Genomic DNA, 15,111 nt, shown 5'->3' with positions numbered 1-15,111 from the left:
ACTTTATCTAAACATGTCAAACACATCGCTGTAAACACTGACAGCAACTTTCATGTTAAAAACAACAGCCTAATAAATTCATCCAATGTGTTATTACTAGCATTTAAAAAGTAATTTTCTTTTTTGTTATTTCCAAAATTAGTCCTGAAAAGGGTGGTCGTCTTATATTCAGGGTTGTTTTTCGCGGGCCAATATGGTATCTGTATGAGATAACCGTGTTGGCCCACTCAAGTACACTTGTTCCCTTAGTTCCATAAAGAAACTGATGATTTCTAAAAAGATTCTTAAAGGATATGCTGTATTATTTATTGGTGTTTGTATAATTGTTCTTATTTTTAATTGTTTTTTTACTATGATTACTGTGGGGTAAATCTTACAACTGATAGCATATTTTTACTACCATATTTCTCTTAAGACTCAGTCAGGACGATGGAATATCAGGATCCAGGCTTTTATTCTTTTCAATGAGGGGCCAGTGCCCCTCAAGGGAGAGATGCATGTTTGTGTCACCCCATCATGGGTTTCACCAGTATTCTCTGACTATACAAAATATTGCCCCGACAGATGATAAGGCTGGTAGAGGTAGTTCCAAACCATGGGCGGATTATGAACTTTTGGGGCCCTGGGCCCAGATGTATTAAGGGCCCCCCACTAATTGTCGTATATGTGGGAGGGGGGGTTTGGGGAGCCCTCCCCCAGAATTTTTTTAATTTGTTTGATGTGATTTCCTGTATTCTGGTGCATTTTGGGGATTGCCAATAATAAATTCAATCAGATTCATAGCCTACATCCTGATTTGTTGATATTGAGGCAATGATTCCATGCAAAGGCTTGGGCTTCAGGGCCCCCTGACCCCTTGGGCCCCTGGGCCTGGGCCCGGTAGGCCCGTGCAGTAATCCATCCCTGTTCCAAACACTTGCCCAGTTTTGTCAATAGCCATGCCAGGACCACATGCCAGCTACCAAGCCAAACATCCTTAAGCACTCTGCATAACATGTTGTCTTAGTCCAGTTGTTGAATTTGTGGGAGCAGTGGTGGTGTCCTCCCATAAGAGCTTCCATTAGACACCTGACCCTGAAAGCAGGCTTAAATGCCCCTGCAGACACACCTGTGGAGGGCTGTATAAAAGCTCAGGTGAGATGGGTCTCAAACACTGAGCTCCAGAGAAGTAGCCGTCCACAGCATCTCCACACACTGAAGCAACATGGACCTCAGAGCCTCCATCTCCCTTCTGGTGCTGCTGCTTGGCCTGTCCAAGGCTCTGCCTCTCATGGTAAGAATACCTGTGATATTCAAAACTCCACTTCTAAAGGCTATCTGTGGGATTCTCCTGTTTCATTTAAACCATTTTTTGTCTGTAGGCTGATGGTGATGAGAATCACATTTTCCTAGAGGAGCGTCACAGTGTGGATTTGACCAAACAGATTTTAGCTACCAACAATGGTTTGTTTCTCATTGTTTAAACAAATGGACAGTTAAGTTGAGGGTATGCACAAACTCACAGAGTCTCTATGAATAACTTTCAAATGATATTTAATCTTTCAGCTTCCAGAGAATTTCTAATTGAGGGAGATCTTGTGGTGCCAAAAACCAGAAATGCTATGACTTGCTGGAACAATGACTGCCTATGGAAGAAGTCTGCTAATGGAAAAGTTGAGGTGCCTTACATAGTGAGCCCTGATTTCTGTAAGTGAACTTATTTGTAGTATTCTGTAATATGCTGTACATATATTTTAAAGCACATCCATTATGCATTTATAACCATTATTTGTGTTTTCAGCTTCCAATGATGTGATGACAATTCAAAATGCCTTGGCTACCTTCAGCAGTAAAACCTGTGTGCAGTTTGTTCGTCGCTCAACCCAGGGTGACTACCTCAGCGTTGAGAACAGGGATGGGTGAGTTCATTTAGCACTGTGCTGAAAATGCTTTTCCTTCTATGGTCGATTCTATGGCCACACCTACCTGCCTGGAAAAGGTCCTTTTGTCTTTTATACTTCAACCCCATATTATCACACTGGTATCACTTTTTAACTTTTATCACCTTTTTGTTGTTAAACAATATCAACAAAGACAAGAAATGCTGATTATTGTGTGAAAAGTCATCTAAAATACATGTACATAATGTTAGCTAAAACATTCTGATTGCAAAGAATATTTTTGTGTACACGAACAAAATCAAACTTAGCTTATGCTATCAATTGTGATGTGATGAGGACAATGGTCTTTTTTATCATAATTAATTCATATAATAATAATGAATGGAGCCATATTGTAAATGTTTCTATCATTCTTCCTCCCATCTTTCTCAGGTGCTACTCTGACCTTGGCAGGACAGGAGGCAAACAGGTGGTCTCTCTCTACAGGTCCGGTTGTGTTTACAGCGGCATCATTCAGCATGAATTTCTTCACGCTCTGGGCTTCCACCATGAGCAGAACAGGAGTGACAGAGACCAGTATGTGATAATCAACTGGGAAAATATTGACTCACGTAAGCTGCATTTCCTTCTTCACATGAATGTACTGCAGTCTTGAGTTCATTTTATGTTTGGACATGTTGACAAGAACATGTTGACAAAACTCATTGAAAAATGATGAATAGCTTTAAAAACCAGCACGATATCTTGGCAGAAATGGTTTACAACTTTCAGAAACAATCCACCAACAACCTGAACACTCCATATGACTACTCTTCTGTGATGCATTATGGGAGGTAAGAAAATGGCACCCAGTTAAAAAGAATTATTTGTCAAGAGCTGTGTTATCTTATGTGTTACTAAATGTAAAAAAAAATATTGAAAAATATTGCTCCTCAAATGTTTAAAATCACTGACCGTCATGTTCTTCTATAGCACTGCTTTCTCAACCAATGGAAAGGCGACAATCACACCAATTCCAAACCCAAATGTGCAAATTGGACAGAGACAGGGAATGTCCACCACTGACATCCTGAGGGTCAACAAACTGTATGGATGCTGTGAGTATGACCTCCTGTATAATATGGAGTGTTAGTAACTTTGGGATTGCTGAAATGATGGGTTGCTTGCTGCAATAGAATTAAATTCTGACCATTCCTTCTTCTTTCTAACAGAAAAAGCTCAAACTGATGCTGTCCCAGTCTGGAACCACCACGTGATGTAACAGCTGAGATTGGAGAGCACAAGTTCTTACATGATGGTTGTTAATTGTGAACATTATTCCTCTCATGTTGATATCACTGGAAAATAAAATGACTGAAAAGAACTCATTCTGCTGTTGTCCTGCTGCTTTCTTGTATCATGGCAAAAGAACAGAAGTTTAGCATCACAATCACAAAAAAAGTTTAAATCACAAAACATATATTGTTAGATGATGACGGATATGTTTTGTGGGTATTATTCCTCTCATATTAATATTCAATTAGTAAAATAACAGGAAAAACTTTGCTTTTGTTCTGCTACTTTCATGCACCATACAATTATATTATCTATACGAGTGTTTTTTAACCTTTTTTGTGCCACGGCACACTTTTGACACTTAAAATGTCCCACGGCACACTAACATCCTGTGTGAAGAAAAAATAAACATACCATAGCCTAAAATTTCAAATAATACACAGATATGGCCTTATTATGGCTTCTATGCAAGACCTGCTCAATAAAACAAGTGCCCTCTGTTTCATTTGTAGGTGACTATATCTAATTTAATTGTTGTTATGAACTGGATATGTGATGATTCATACTGGATATGGGGCCTCCATTGTACAATGCCTGCATACCACAAATAGTGCAATCATACAATCAATGAAAGCATGTGGTTATAAATTATTTGATGCAACAGTTGCATTTCTGGACCAGTGAGTGACATTTGGGTAATTTTCTGCGGCACACCTGATGATCTCTCACGGCACACTAGTGTGCCCCGGCACAGTGGTTGAAAAACACTGATCTATAACATAACATAACATAACATAACATAACATAACATAACATAACATAACATAACATAACATAACATAACACAAACACACAACAATTCTATTTCCATAATTATTCCCGGTATCTTATCAGAATCCTTTTAGAAATCATCAGCTATACTACAGTTTACATAGAAAACTATAATTTAAAATGCTTATCCCTCTATGGAATGATTTTTATTTTTTTGCAGAAAAAATATTTTGCCCGACATTTAGAGAGCTTGGGGGTCAATATTGACATATCAATCATAAAATTGGTATCTGTGAATGCCCACATCAAGGGTCTGCTATTTGTTTGTATATGTTGCTAGGATTATAAATGGCAACAGCAACGAAGAAGATTGACTGATGAGTTTGTTGGTATTTGTCGGTGCCCGCATCAAGGGCTTGCGATTTTTTTTGTTACGTTGCTGTTCGGCCACAGCAATTAAGAGGAGTAATCAATGAATTTGTCGATATTTGTTGGTAGAGAACACATCATGAGTGTGGAGGGTGCTGGGTCTGAGATGCCAGGTATCACTGTTGAACCTGTTCTGGAGGTGTTGTGGGCCTACAGTAATTCAATGAAACACCCATAAAGGAAAGTGCCTGCTTGATAACCCCACTAAAATGTTCTTGAAAGCTGTTGGTGATGTTTTTATGTTTTTTGCCCACAAAGGTTGATTTGTTTGAATTTAACATCTCTTATGTACAGTATATTTGACCAAACAACGGGGCAAGTGTGGAACATCCTCCTCATCTATGTTATCAGCCTCTTCATCTTCAACCACAGGCACAAGCTCAGTGTCAGGGCAATCCTTTAAATGACAATAAAATATTCAAATATAGCTGCAAGCAGCAATGCGGGGGCTTAGCAGTGCGCTATAGCAGGAACGGCTATGGCAGCCCATGGCATGAGCAAGCACTCACAGCAAGTTTGATTGCAATTGGATAAAGAATGGCTGAGAAATAAGCTCATTTACTTTGTTACACTGCCCCTAGAGGCCAAATTACACCAATATCCTTGTGCGTCCTCACAATCAGCTACCATGTCCCTGGACTTCATACACCAACGAGTTGCTGAGACGGGAGCTCACTTTCTTTATTACAGCACCCCTAGAGGCCAAATGAGACCACTTTCCTTGCATGTCCTCACAATCAGCTACTTTGTCCCTGTCCCAAGTTTGGACTTCATACATCAAAGCGCTGCTGAGATACAAGCTCACTTCCTGTATTGCAGTGCCCCCTATAGAGGCCAAATGATGCCAATTTCCTAGTGCGTCCTCACAATCAGGTACCAAGTCCCTATACCAAGTTTGGACTTCATACATCAAAGCGCTGCTGAGATACAAGCTCACTTCCTGTATTGCAGTGCCCCCTATAGAGGCCAAATGATGCCAATTTCCTAGTGCGTCCTCACAATCAGGTACCAAGTCCCTATACCAAGTTTGGACTTCATACATCAAAGCGTTGTTAAGATAGGAGCTCACTTCCTGTATTGCAGCGCCCCCTATAGAGGCCAAATAATTCCAATTTCCTAGTGTGTCATCACAATCAGTTAACAAGTCCCCTTGCCAAGTTTGGACTTCATATATCAAAGCCTTGCTGAGATAAGAGTTCACTTCCTGTTTGGCGGCTTCATCGCCATATTTGATTCGCTGTCACAGGCAAATAAACTTGAAATTTAAAAATCTGACAAGTATCATATGTGCGGCTTGATCTGAAGATCATCTCCGCCAAGTTCCGTGAAAATCGGATGAAATTTGTAACCGCTGAAACTTTTCGTAGAGTTTGGACTAAATCCAATATGGCGGAGGTCCAATATGGCGGAAAGTGACGGAATAGGGGTCGATGAACTCGGGATGGTCCAAGGATTCAGACGCTACCTCAATTGTGAAAATCAGAGAGTCAATAAGAGTCAAGGATCACGCGCATGAACGCATGTCCAGCGTTGAACTGGTGGTGGCGCTAGAGTGTTCAATGTATATGCATAAAAATTGCTGTGAGTGATTGGGACAGTGTCCTGACTAATGGTATCGAGTTTTGTTATGTTAACTCAAAGCGTCACAGAGATGTTAGCTCACTTCCTGTTTGGCGGTTTAATCGCCATATTGGATTGGCCAAATCGTCAAATTTTCGGCCAAATTTTGACCCGTTGCTGGGGCTAGACGACTGGGTTTAGAGATCCGTAAATGAGCGTGAGTGATCAGTGGAGTGTCCCGAAACTTTCTGCCAAATTTCAGCACTTTTCAGCCAGGCGTTCTATGGGCTGCCATAGACTGCAATGTCGGATGTATAATATTAATAATAGGAAAAGCTAGTAACTCAATGGGTGCCTTCACAGCTTCGCTGCTAAGCCCCCAATTACAATATGTCAAATAGCTTACTACCACTGCCAGACACACACAAACAAACAAACACACACACACACACACACACACACACACACACACACACAGCTTACTTCAACCACCAGACACACACACACAGCACAATGCCCACACGTTTTGTGCAAATTCATGTGCATTGTATTTCTCAACTATAATAACCATCATCACTCAATGTTCTCACAACTGGTTATCAAATGCTGCAGCTGCATGATAATAAGCTGATTATTTGTATCAGGTGTGTTGGCGCAGGGGGGAATCTGGAACATACAGGATGGTGGGTCCAGGAGAACTACGCTTTTGAATAATGCCTTAGCAAAAGTGGTTTAACTGCATAATGTTGCCCTGAGGGAACGGACAAAAAAGTAAATAAATGAAAACTAAATATGCATTTGAACAACTAAATACACATCTTTACATATTTATACACATACTATTTTTGTTTATACATTTATTTCAGTTTAAACACATACATGATGAGGGTTAAGGATCTACAGTGTGAGACCAAGCATGCTTTTGTAGCCTCATCACCTAACTTTTCCAGCTACACTCAGGCCCAGTGCTGTTTTTCAGCGGGGTAATACAAATCCAAACTGTAGCCATTTTGGGTTTTCTCTGTAGACCCATAAGGTCTTACCCATGCGAATCCCACACAGGCCCACTGTGGGGTAGAACATGATGGGCCGTCTGGTACATTTGTCAGTTTCAGGCCTATCCACAGTACCAACGATAACTATAAAGACAAATGTAAACATAACTGCAAGCAGCAATGAGGGGGCCAAGGAGCTCAACAGGACAGAGTTACTGTGGAAACTTTATCTAAACATGTCAAACACATCGCTGTAAACACTGACAGCAACTTTCATGTTAAAAACAACAGCCTAATAAATTCATCCAATGTGTTATTACTAGCATTTAAAAAGTAATTTTCTTCTATTTTTTTGTTATTTCCAAAATTAGTCCTGAAAAGGGTGGTCGTCTTATATTCAGGGTTGTTTTTCGCGGGCCAATATGGTATCTGTATGAGATAACCGTGTTGGCCCACTCAAGTACACTTGTTCCCTTAGTTCCATAAAGAAACTGATGATTTCTAAAAAGATTCTTAAAGGATATGCTGTATTATTTATTGGTGTTTGTATAATTGTTCTTATTTTTAATTGTTTTTTTACTATGATTACTGTGGGGTAAATCTTACAACTGATAGCATATTTTTACTACCATATTTCTCTTAAGACTCAGTCAGGACGATGGAATATCAGGATCCAGGCTTTTATTCTTTTCAATGAGGGGCCAGTGCCCCTCAAGGGAGAGATGCATGTTTGTGTCACCCCATCATGGGTTTCACCAGTATTCTCTGACTATACAAAATATTGCCCCGACAGATGATAAGGCTGGTAGAGGTAGTTCCAAACCATGGGCGGATTATGAACTTTTGGGGCCCTGGGCCCAGATGTATTAAGGGCCCCCCACTAATTGTCGTATATGTGGGAGGGGGGGTTTGGGGAGCCCTCCCCCAGAATTTTTTTAATTTGTTTGATGTGATTTCCTGTATTCTGGTGCATTTTGGGGATTGCCAATAATAAATTCAATCAGATTCATAGCCTACATCCTGATTTGTTGATATTGAGGCAATGATTCCATGCAAAGGCTTGGGCTTCAGGGCCCCCTGACCCCTTGGGCCCCTGGGCCTGGGCCCGGTAGGCCCGTGCAGTAATCCATCCCTGTTCCAAACACTTGCCCAGTTTTGTCAATAGCCATGCCAGGACCACATGCCAGCTACCAAGCCAAACATCCTTAAGCACTCTGCATAACATGTTGTCTTAGTCCAGTTGTTGAATTTGTGGGAGCAGTGGTGGTGTCCTCCCATAAGAGCTTCCATTAGACACCTGACCCTGAAAGCAGGCTTAAATGCCCCTGCAGACACACCTGTGGAGGGCTGTATAAAAGCTCAGGTGAGATGGGTCTCAAACACTGAGCTCCAGAGAAGTAGCCGTCCACAGCATCTCCACACACTGAAGCAACATGGACCTCAGAGCCTCCATCTCCCTTCTGGTGCTGCTGCTTGGCCTGTCCAAGGCTCTGCCTCTCATGGTAAGAATACCTGTGATATTCAAAACTCCACTTCTAAAGGCTATCTGTGGGATTCTCCTGTTTCATTTAAACCATTTTTTGTCTGTAGGCTGATGGTGATGAGAATCACATTTTCCTAGAGGAGCGTCACAGTGTGGATTTGACCAAACAGATTTTAGCTACCAACAATGGTTTGTTTCTCATTGTTTAAACAAATGGACAGTTAAGTTGAGGGTATGCACAAACTCACAGAGTCTCTATGAATAACTTTCAAATGATATTTAATCTTTCAGCTTCCAGAGAATTTCTAATTGAGGGAGATCTTGTGGTGCCAAAAACCAGAAATGCTATGACTTGCTGGAACAATGACTGCCTATGGAAGAAGTCTGCTAATGGAAAAGTTGAGGTGCCTTACATAGTGAGCCCTGATTTCTGTAAGTGAACTTATTTGTAGTATTCTGTAATATGCTGTACATATATTTTAAAGCACATCCATTATGCATTTATAACCATTATTTGTGTTTTCAGCTTCCAATGATGTGATGACAATTCAAAATGCCTTGGCTACCTTCAGCAGTAAAACCTGTGTGCAGTTTGTTCCTCGCTCAACCCAGGGTGACTACCTCAGCGTTGAGAACAGGGATGGGTGAGTTCATTTAGCACTGTGCTGAAAATGCTTTTCCTTCTATGGTCGATTCTATGGCCACACCTACCTGCCTGGAAAAGGTCCTTTTGTCTTTTATACTTCAACCCCATATTATCACACTGGTATCACTTTTTAACTTTTATCACCTTTTTGTTGTTAAACAATATCAACAAAGACAAGAAATGCTGATTATTGTGTGAAAAGTCATCTAAAATACATGTACATAATGTTAGCTAAAACATTCTGATTGCAAAGAATATTTTTGTGTACACGAACAAAATCAAACTTAGCTTATGCTATCAATTGTGATGTGATGAGGACCATGGTCTTTTTTATCATAATTAATTCATATAATAATAATGAATGGAGCCATATTGTAAATGTTTCTATCATTCTTCCTCCCATCTTTCTCAGGTGCTACTCTGACCTTGGCAGGACAGGAGGCAAACAGGTGGTCTCTCTCTACAGGTCCGGTTGTGTTTACAGCGGCATCATTCAGCATGAATTTCTTCACGCTCTGGGCTTCCACCATGAGCAGAACAGGAGTGACAGAGACCAGTATGTGATAATCAACTGGGAAAATATTGACTCACGTAAGCTGCATTTCCTTCTTCACATGAATGTACTGCAGTCTTGAGTTCATTTTATGTTTGGACATGTTGACAAGAACATGTTGACAAAACTCATTGAAAAATGATGAATAGCTTTAAAAACCAGCACGATATCTTGGCAGAAATGGTTTACAACTTTCAGAAACAATCCACCAACAACCTGAACACTCCATATGACTACTCTTCTGTGATGCATTATGGGAGGTAAGAAAATGGCACCCAGTTAAAAAGAATTATTTGTCAAGAGCTGTGTTATCTTATGTGTTACTAAATGTAAAAAAAAATATTGAAAAATATTGCTCCTCAAATGTTTAAAATCACTGACCGTCATGTTCTTCTATAGCACTGCTTTCTCAACCAATGGAAAGGCGACAATCACACCAATTCCAAACCCAAATGTGCAAATTGGACAGAGACAGGGAATGTCCACCACTGACATCCTGAGGGTCAACAAACTGTATGGATGCTGTGAGTATGACCTCCTGTATAATATGGAGTGTTAGTAACTTTGGGATTGCTGAAATGATGGGTTGCTTGCTGCAATAGAATTAAATTCTGACCATTCCTTCTTCTTTCTAACAGAAAAAGCTCAAACTGATGCTGTCCCAGTCTGGAACCACCACGTGATGTAACAGCTGAGATTGGAGAGCACAAGTTCTTACATGATGGTTGTTAATTGTGAACATTATTCCTCTCATGTTGATATCACTGGAAAATAAAATGACTGAAAAGAACTCATTCTGCTGTTGTCCTGCTGCTTTCTTGTATCATGGCAAAAGAACAGAAGTTTAGCATCACAATCACAAAAAAAGTTTAAATCACAAAACATATATTGTTAGATGATGACGGATATGTTTTGTGGGTATTATTCCTCTCATATTAATATTCAATTAGTAAAATAACAGGAAAAACTCTGCTTTTGTTCTGCTACTTTCATGCACCATACAATTATATTATCTATACGAGTGTTTTTTAACCTTTTTTGTGCCACGGCACACTTTTGACACTTAAAATGTCCCACGGCACACTAACATCCTGTGTGAAGAAAAAATAAACATACCATAGCCTAAAATTTCAAATAATACACAGATATGGCCTTATTATGGCTTCTATGCAAGACCTGCTCAATAAAACAAGTGCCCTCTGTTTCATTTGTAGGTGACTGTATCTAATTTAATTGTTGTTATGAACTGGATATGTGATGATTCATACTGGATATGGGGCCTCCATTGTACAATGCCTGCATACCACAAATAGTGCAATCATACAATCAATGAAAGCATGTGGTTATAAATTATTTGATGCAACAGTTGCATTTCTGGACCAGTGAGTGACATTTGGGTAAATTTCTGCGGCACACCTGATGATCTCTCACGGCACACTAGTGTGCCCCGGCACAGTGGTTGAAAAACACTGATCTATAACATAACATAACATAACATAACATAACATAACATAACATAACATAACATAACATAACACAAACACACAACAATTCTATTTCCATAATTATTCCCGGTATCTTATCAGAATCCTTTTAGAAATCATCAGCTATACTACAGTTTACATAGAAAACTATAATTTAAAATGCTTATCCCTCTATGGAATGATTTTTATTTTTTTGCAGAAGAAATATTTTGCCCGACATTTAGAGAGCTTGGGGGTCAATATTGACATATCAATCATAAAATCGTTTTGTTGCCTCAGGGCAACAATGTGCTACAAGTGTAGTAAAACGCCAAGGTTTTCTCTATGTAGTTGTGTAGTGAAATTGGGAGAGACAAGCAAGTAAAAAAGTTTTTATTTGCTGTTAAGTTTATAAAAAAAACAAGTTCATTTTCACACTCAACATTTAATCCAACAATCAACTGACTGTGTCTGTGTGTGTTTGACTTATATTGTATGTCTGAATCTTAGTATGTCTGTTTTTGTGGGGTGTTCTCCAACTCACAGACTACTTGGGGTCATGTTGTAACCTGAATCGACTCTGAGATGTCTGAAATCTTGCTGCTGTGTTTCTGGAGTGGTATGTCGGTTGGGTATGTTGCTGATCGGATCATAAACGGCCACAGCAACAAAGAGGAATGAGTGAAGAATTTGTAGGTATTTGTTGGTATCTGTGAATGCCCGCATCAAGGGTTTGCTATTTGTTTGTATATGTTGCTAGGATTATAAATGGCAACAGCAACGAAGAAGATTGACTGATGAGTTTGTTGGTATTTGTCGGTGCCCGCATCAAGGGCTTGCGATTTTTTTTGTTACGTTGCTGTTCGGCCACAGCAATTAAGAGGAGTAATCAATGAATTTGTCGATATTTGTTGGTAGAGAACACATCATGAGTGTGGAGGGGGCTGGGTCTGAGATGCCAGGTATCACTGTTGAACCTGTTCTGGAGGTGTTGTGGGCCTACAGTAATTCAATGAAACACCCATAAAGGAAAGTGCCTGCTTGATAACCCCACTGAAATGTTCTTGAAGGCTGTTGGTGATGTTTTTATGTTTTTTGCCCACAAAGGTTGATTTGTTTGAATTTAACATCTCTTATGTACAGTATATTTGACCAAACAACAGGGCAAGTGTGGAACATCCTCCTCATCTATGTTATCAGCCTCTTCATCTTCAACCACAGGCACAAGCTCAGTGTCAGGGCAATCCTTTAAATGACAATAAAATATTCAAATATAGCTGCAAGCAGCAATGCGGGGGCTTAGCAGTGCGCTATAGCAGGAACGGCTATGGCAGCCCATGGCAAGAGCAAGCACTCACAGCAAGTTTGATTGCAATTGGATAAAGAATGGCTGAGAAATAAGCTCATTTACTTTGTTACACTGCCCCTAGAGGCCAAATTACACCAATATCCTTGTGCGTCCTCACAATCAGCTACCATGTCCCTGGACTTCATACACCAACGAGTTGCTGAGACGGGAGCTCACTTTCTTTATTACAGCACCCCTAGAGGCCAAATGAGACCACTTTCCTTGCATGTCCTCACAATCAGCTACTTTGTCCCTGTCCCAAGTTTGGACATCATACATCAAAGCGCTGCTGAGATACAAGCTCACTTCCAGTATTGCAGTGCCCCCTATAGAGGCCAAATGATGCCAATTTCCTAGTGCGTCCTCATAATCAGGTACCAAGTCCCTATACCAAGTTTGGACTTCATACATCAAAGCGTTGTTAAGATAGGAGCTCACTTCCTGTATTGCAGCGCCCCCTATAGAGGCCAAATAATTCCAATTTCCTAGTGTGTCATCACAATCAGTTAACAAGTCCCCTTGCCAAGTTTGGACTTCATATATCAAAGCCTTGCTGAGATAAGAGTTCACTTCCTGTTTGGCGGCTTCATCGCCATATTTGATTCGCTGTCACAGGCAAATAAACTTGAAATTTAAAAATCTGACAAGTATCATATGTGCGGCTTGATCTGAAGATCATCTCCGCCAAGTTCCGTGAAAATCGGATGAAATTTGTAACCGCTGAAACTTTTCGTAGAGTTTGGACTAAATCCAATATGGCGGAAAGTGACGGAATAGGGGTCGATGAACTCGGGATGGTCCAAGGATTCAGACGCTACCTCAATTGTGAAAATCAGAGAGTCAAGAAGAGTCAAGGATCACGCGCATGAACGCATGTCCAGCGTTGAACTGGTGGTGGCGCTAGAGTGTTCAATGTATATGCATACATATTGCTGTGAGTGATTGGGACAGTATCCTGACTATTGGTATCGATTTTTGTTATGTTAACTGAAAGCGTCACGGAGATGTTAGTCCACTTCCTGTTTGGCGGCTTAATCGCCATATTTGATTGGCCAAATCGCCAAATTTTTGGCCAAATTTTGACCCGTTGGTGGGGCTAGACGACTGGGTTTAGAGATCCGTAAATGAGCGTGAGTGATAAGTGGAGTGTCCCGAAACTTTCTGCCAAATTTCAGCACTTTTCAGCCAGGCGTTCTATGGGCTGCCATAGACTGCAATGTCGGATGTATAATATTAATAATAGGAAAAGCTAGTAACTCAATGAGTGCCTTCACAGCTTCGCTGCTAAGCCCCCAATTACAATATGTCAAATAGCTTACTACCACTGCCAGACACACACAAACAAACAAACACACACACACACACACAGCTTACTTCAACCACCAGACACACACACACAGCACAATGCCCACACGTTTTGTGCAAATTCATGTGCATTGTATTTCTCAACTATAATAACCATCATCACTCAATGTTCTCACAACTGGTTATCAAATGCTGCAGCTGCTTGATAATAAGCTGATTATTTGTATCAGGTGTGTTGGCGCAGGGGGGAATCTGGAACATACAGGATGGTGGGTCCAGGAGAACTACGCTTTTGAATAATGCCTTAGCAAAAGTGGTTTAACTGCATAATGTTGCCCTGAGGGAACGGACAAAAAAGTAAATAAATGAAAACTAAATATGCATTTGAACAACTAAATACACATCTTTACATATTTATGCACATACTATTTTTGTTTATACATTTATTTCAGTTTAAACACATACATGATGAGGGTTAAGGATCTACAGTGTTATACCAAGCATGCTTTTGTAGCCTCATCACCTAACTTTTCCAGCTACACTCAGGCCCAGTGCTGTTTTTCAGCGGGGTAATACAAATCCAAACTGTAGCCATTTTGGGTTTTCTCTGTAGACCCATAAGGTCTTACCCATGCGAATCCCACACATGCCCACTGTGGGGTAGAACATGATGGGCCGTCTGGTACATTTGTCAGTTTCAGGCCTATCCACAGTACCAACGATAACTATAAAGACAAATGTAAACATAACTGAGAGCAGCAATGAGGGGGCCAAGGAGCTCAACAGGACAGAGTTACTATGGAAACTTTATCTAAACATGTCAAACACATCGCTGTAAACACTGACAGCAACTTTCATGTTAAAAACAACAGCCTAATAAATTCATCCAATGTGTTATTACTAGCATTTAAAAAGTAATTTTCTTCTATTTTTTTGTTATTTCCAAAATTAGTCCTGAAAAGGGTGGTCGTCTTATATTCAGGGTTGTTTTTCGCGGGCCAATATGGTATCTGTATGAGATAACCGTGTTGGCCCACTCAAGTACACTTGTTCCCTTAGTTCCATAAAGAAACTGATGATTTCTAAAAAGATTCTTAAAGGATATGCTGTATTATTTATTGGTGTTTGTATAATTGTTCTTATTTTTAATTGTTTTTTTACTATGATTACTGTGGGGTAAATCTTACAACTGATAGCATATTTTTACTACCATATTTCTCTTAAGACTCAGTCAGGACGATGGAATATCAGGATCCAGGCTTTTATTCTTTTCAATGAGGGGCCAGTGCCCCTCAAGGGAGAGATGCATGTTTGTGTCACCCCATCATGGGTTTCACCAGTATTCTCTGACTATACAAAATATTGCCCCGACAGATGATAAGGCTGGTAGAGGTAGTTCCAAA

At 40.2% G+C, this 15,111-nt stretch overlaps 2 protein-coding genes across 2 annotated transcripts; both read left to right on the top strand.

The window, feature by feature from the left end:
• The first annotated feature begins 1,204 nt into the window (after window positions 1-1,204).
• LOC143133213 (hatching enzyme 1.2-like) lies at window positions 1,205-3,155 on the top strand. The gene is made up of 8 exons (XM_076292979.1): window positions 1,205-1,273; window positions 1,377-1,443; window positions 1,546-1,686; window positions 1,781-1,898; window positions 2,313-2,491; window positions 2,632-2,713; window positions 2,853-2,977; window positions 3,092-3,155. Coding segments are annotated over exons 1-8 (783 nt in total). The 3' UTR covers window positions 3,094-3,155.
• A 5,188-nt stretch (window positions 3,156-8,343) lies between these two features.
• Window positions 8,344-10,294, top strand: LOC143133212 (hatching enzyme 1.2-like). Its single transcript, XM_076292978.1, has 8 exons — window positions 8,344-8,412; window positions 8,516-8,582; window positions 8,685-8,825; window positions 8,920-9,037; window positions 9,452-9,630; window positions 9,771-9,852; window positions 9,992-10,116; window positions 10,231-10,294. Coding segments are annotated over exons 1-8 (783 nt in total). The 3' UTR covers window positions 10,233-10,294.
• The last annotated feature ends 4,817 nt before the right edge of the window (window positions 10,295-15,111 follow it).

This window comes from Alosa pseudoharengus, unplaced genomic scaffold (assembly GCF_046254945.1).
Source record: "Alosa pseudoharengus isolate Yale_2024_CS ecotype anadromous, Long Island Sound unplaced genomic scaffold, YU_APseudo_1.1 YU_APseudo_1.1_scf_19, whole genome shotgun sequence".
NCBI lineage: Eukaryota > Metazoa > Chordata > Actinopteri > Clupeiformes > Clupeidae > Alosa > Alosa pseudoharengus.
This window is presented reverse-complemented; position numbering and strand designations above follow the sequence as displayed.

What these genes read in the sequence shown, in the direction of transcription:
- LOC143133212 (XM_076292978.1), top strand. Translation starts at nt 8,344, where the DNA reads ATGGACCTCAGAGCCTCCATCTCCCTTCTGGTGCTGCTGCTTGGCCTG. An exon ending in CATAGTGAGCCCTGATTTCT is followed by an intron (nt 8,826 to 8,919) that starts GTAAGTGAACTT and finishes TTGTGTTTTCAG; the next exon opens with CTTCCAATGATGTGATGACA. An exon ending in CTGGGAAAATATTGACTCAC is followed by an intron (nt 9,631 to 9,770) that starts GTAAGCTGCATT and finishes ATATCTTGGCAG; the next exon opens with AAATGGTTTACAACTTTCAG.
- LOC143133213 (XM_076292979.1), top strand. Translation starts at nt 1,205, where the DNA reads ATGGACCTCAGAGCCTCCATCTCCCTTCTGGTGCTGCTGCTTGGCCTG. An exon ending in AGCGTTGAGAACAGGGATGG is followed by an intron (nt 1,899 to 2,312) that starts GTGAGTTCATTT and finishes CATCTTTCTCAG; the next exon opens with GTGCTACTCTGACCTTGGCA. An exon ending in CTGGGAAAATATTGACTCAC is followed by an intron (nt 2,492 to 2,631) that starts GTAAGCTGCATT and finishes ATATCTTGGCAG; the next exon opens with AAATGGTTTACAACTTTCAG.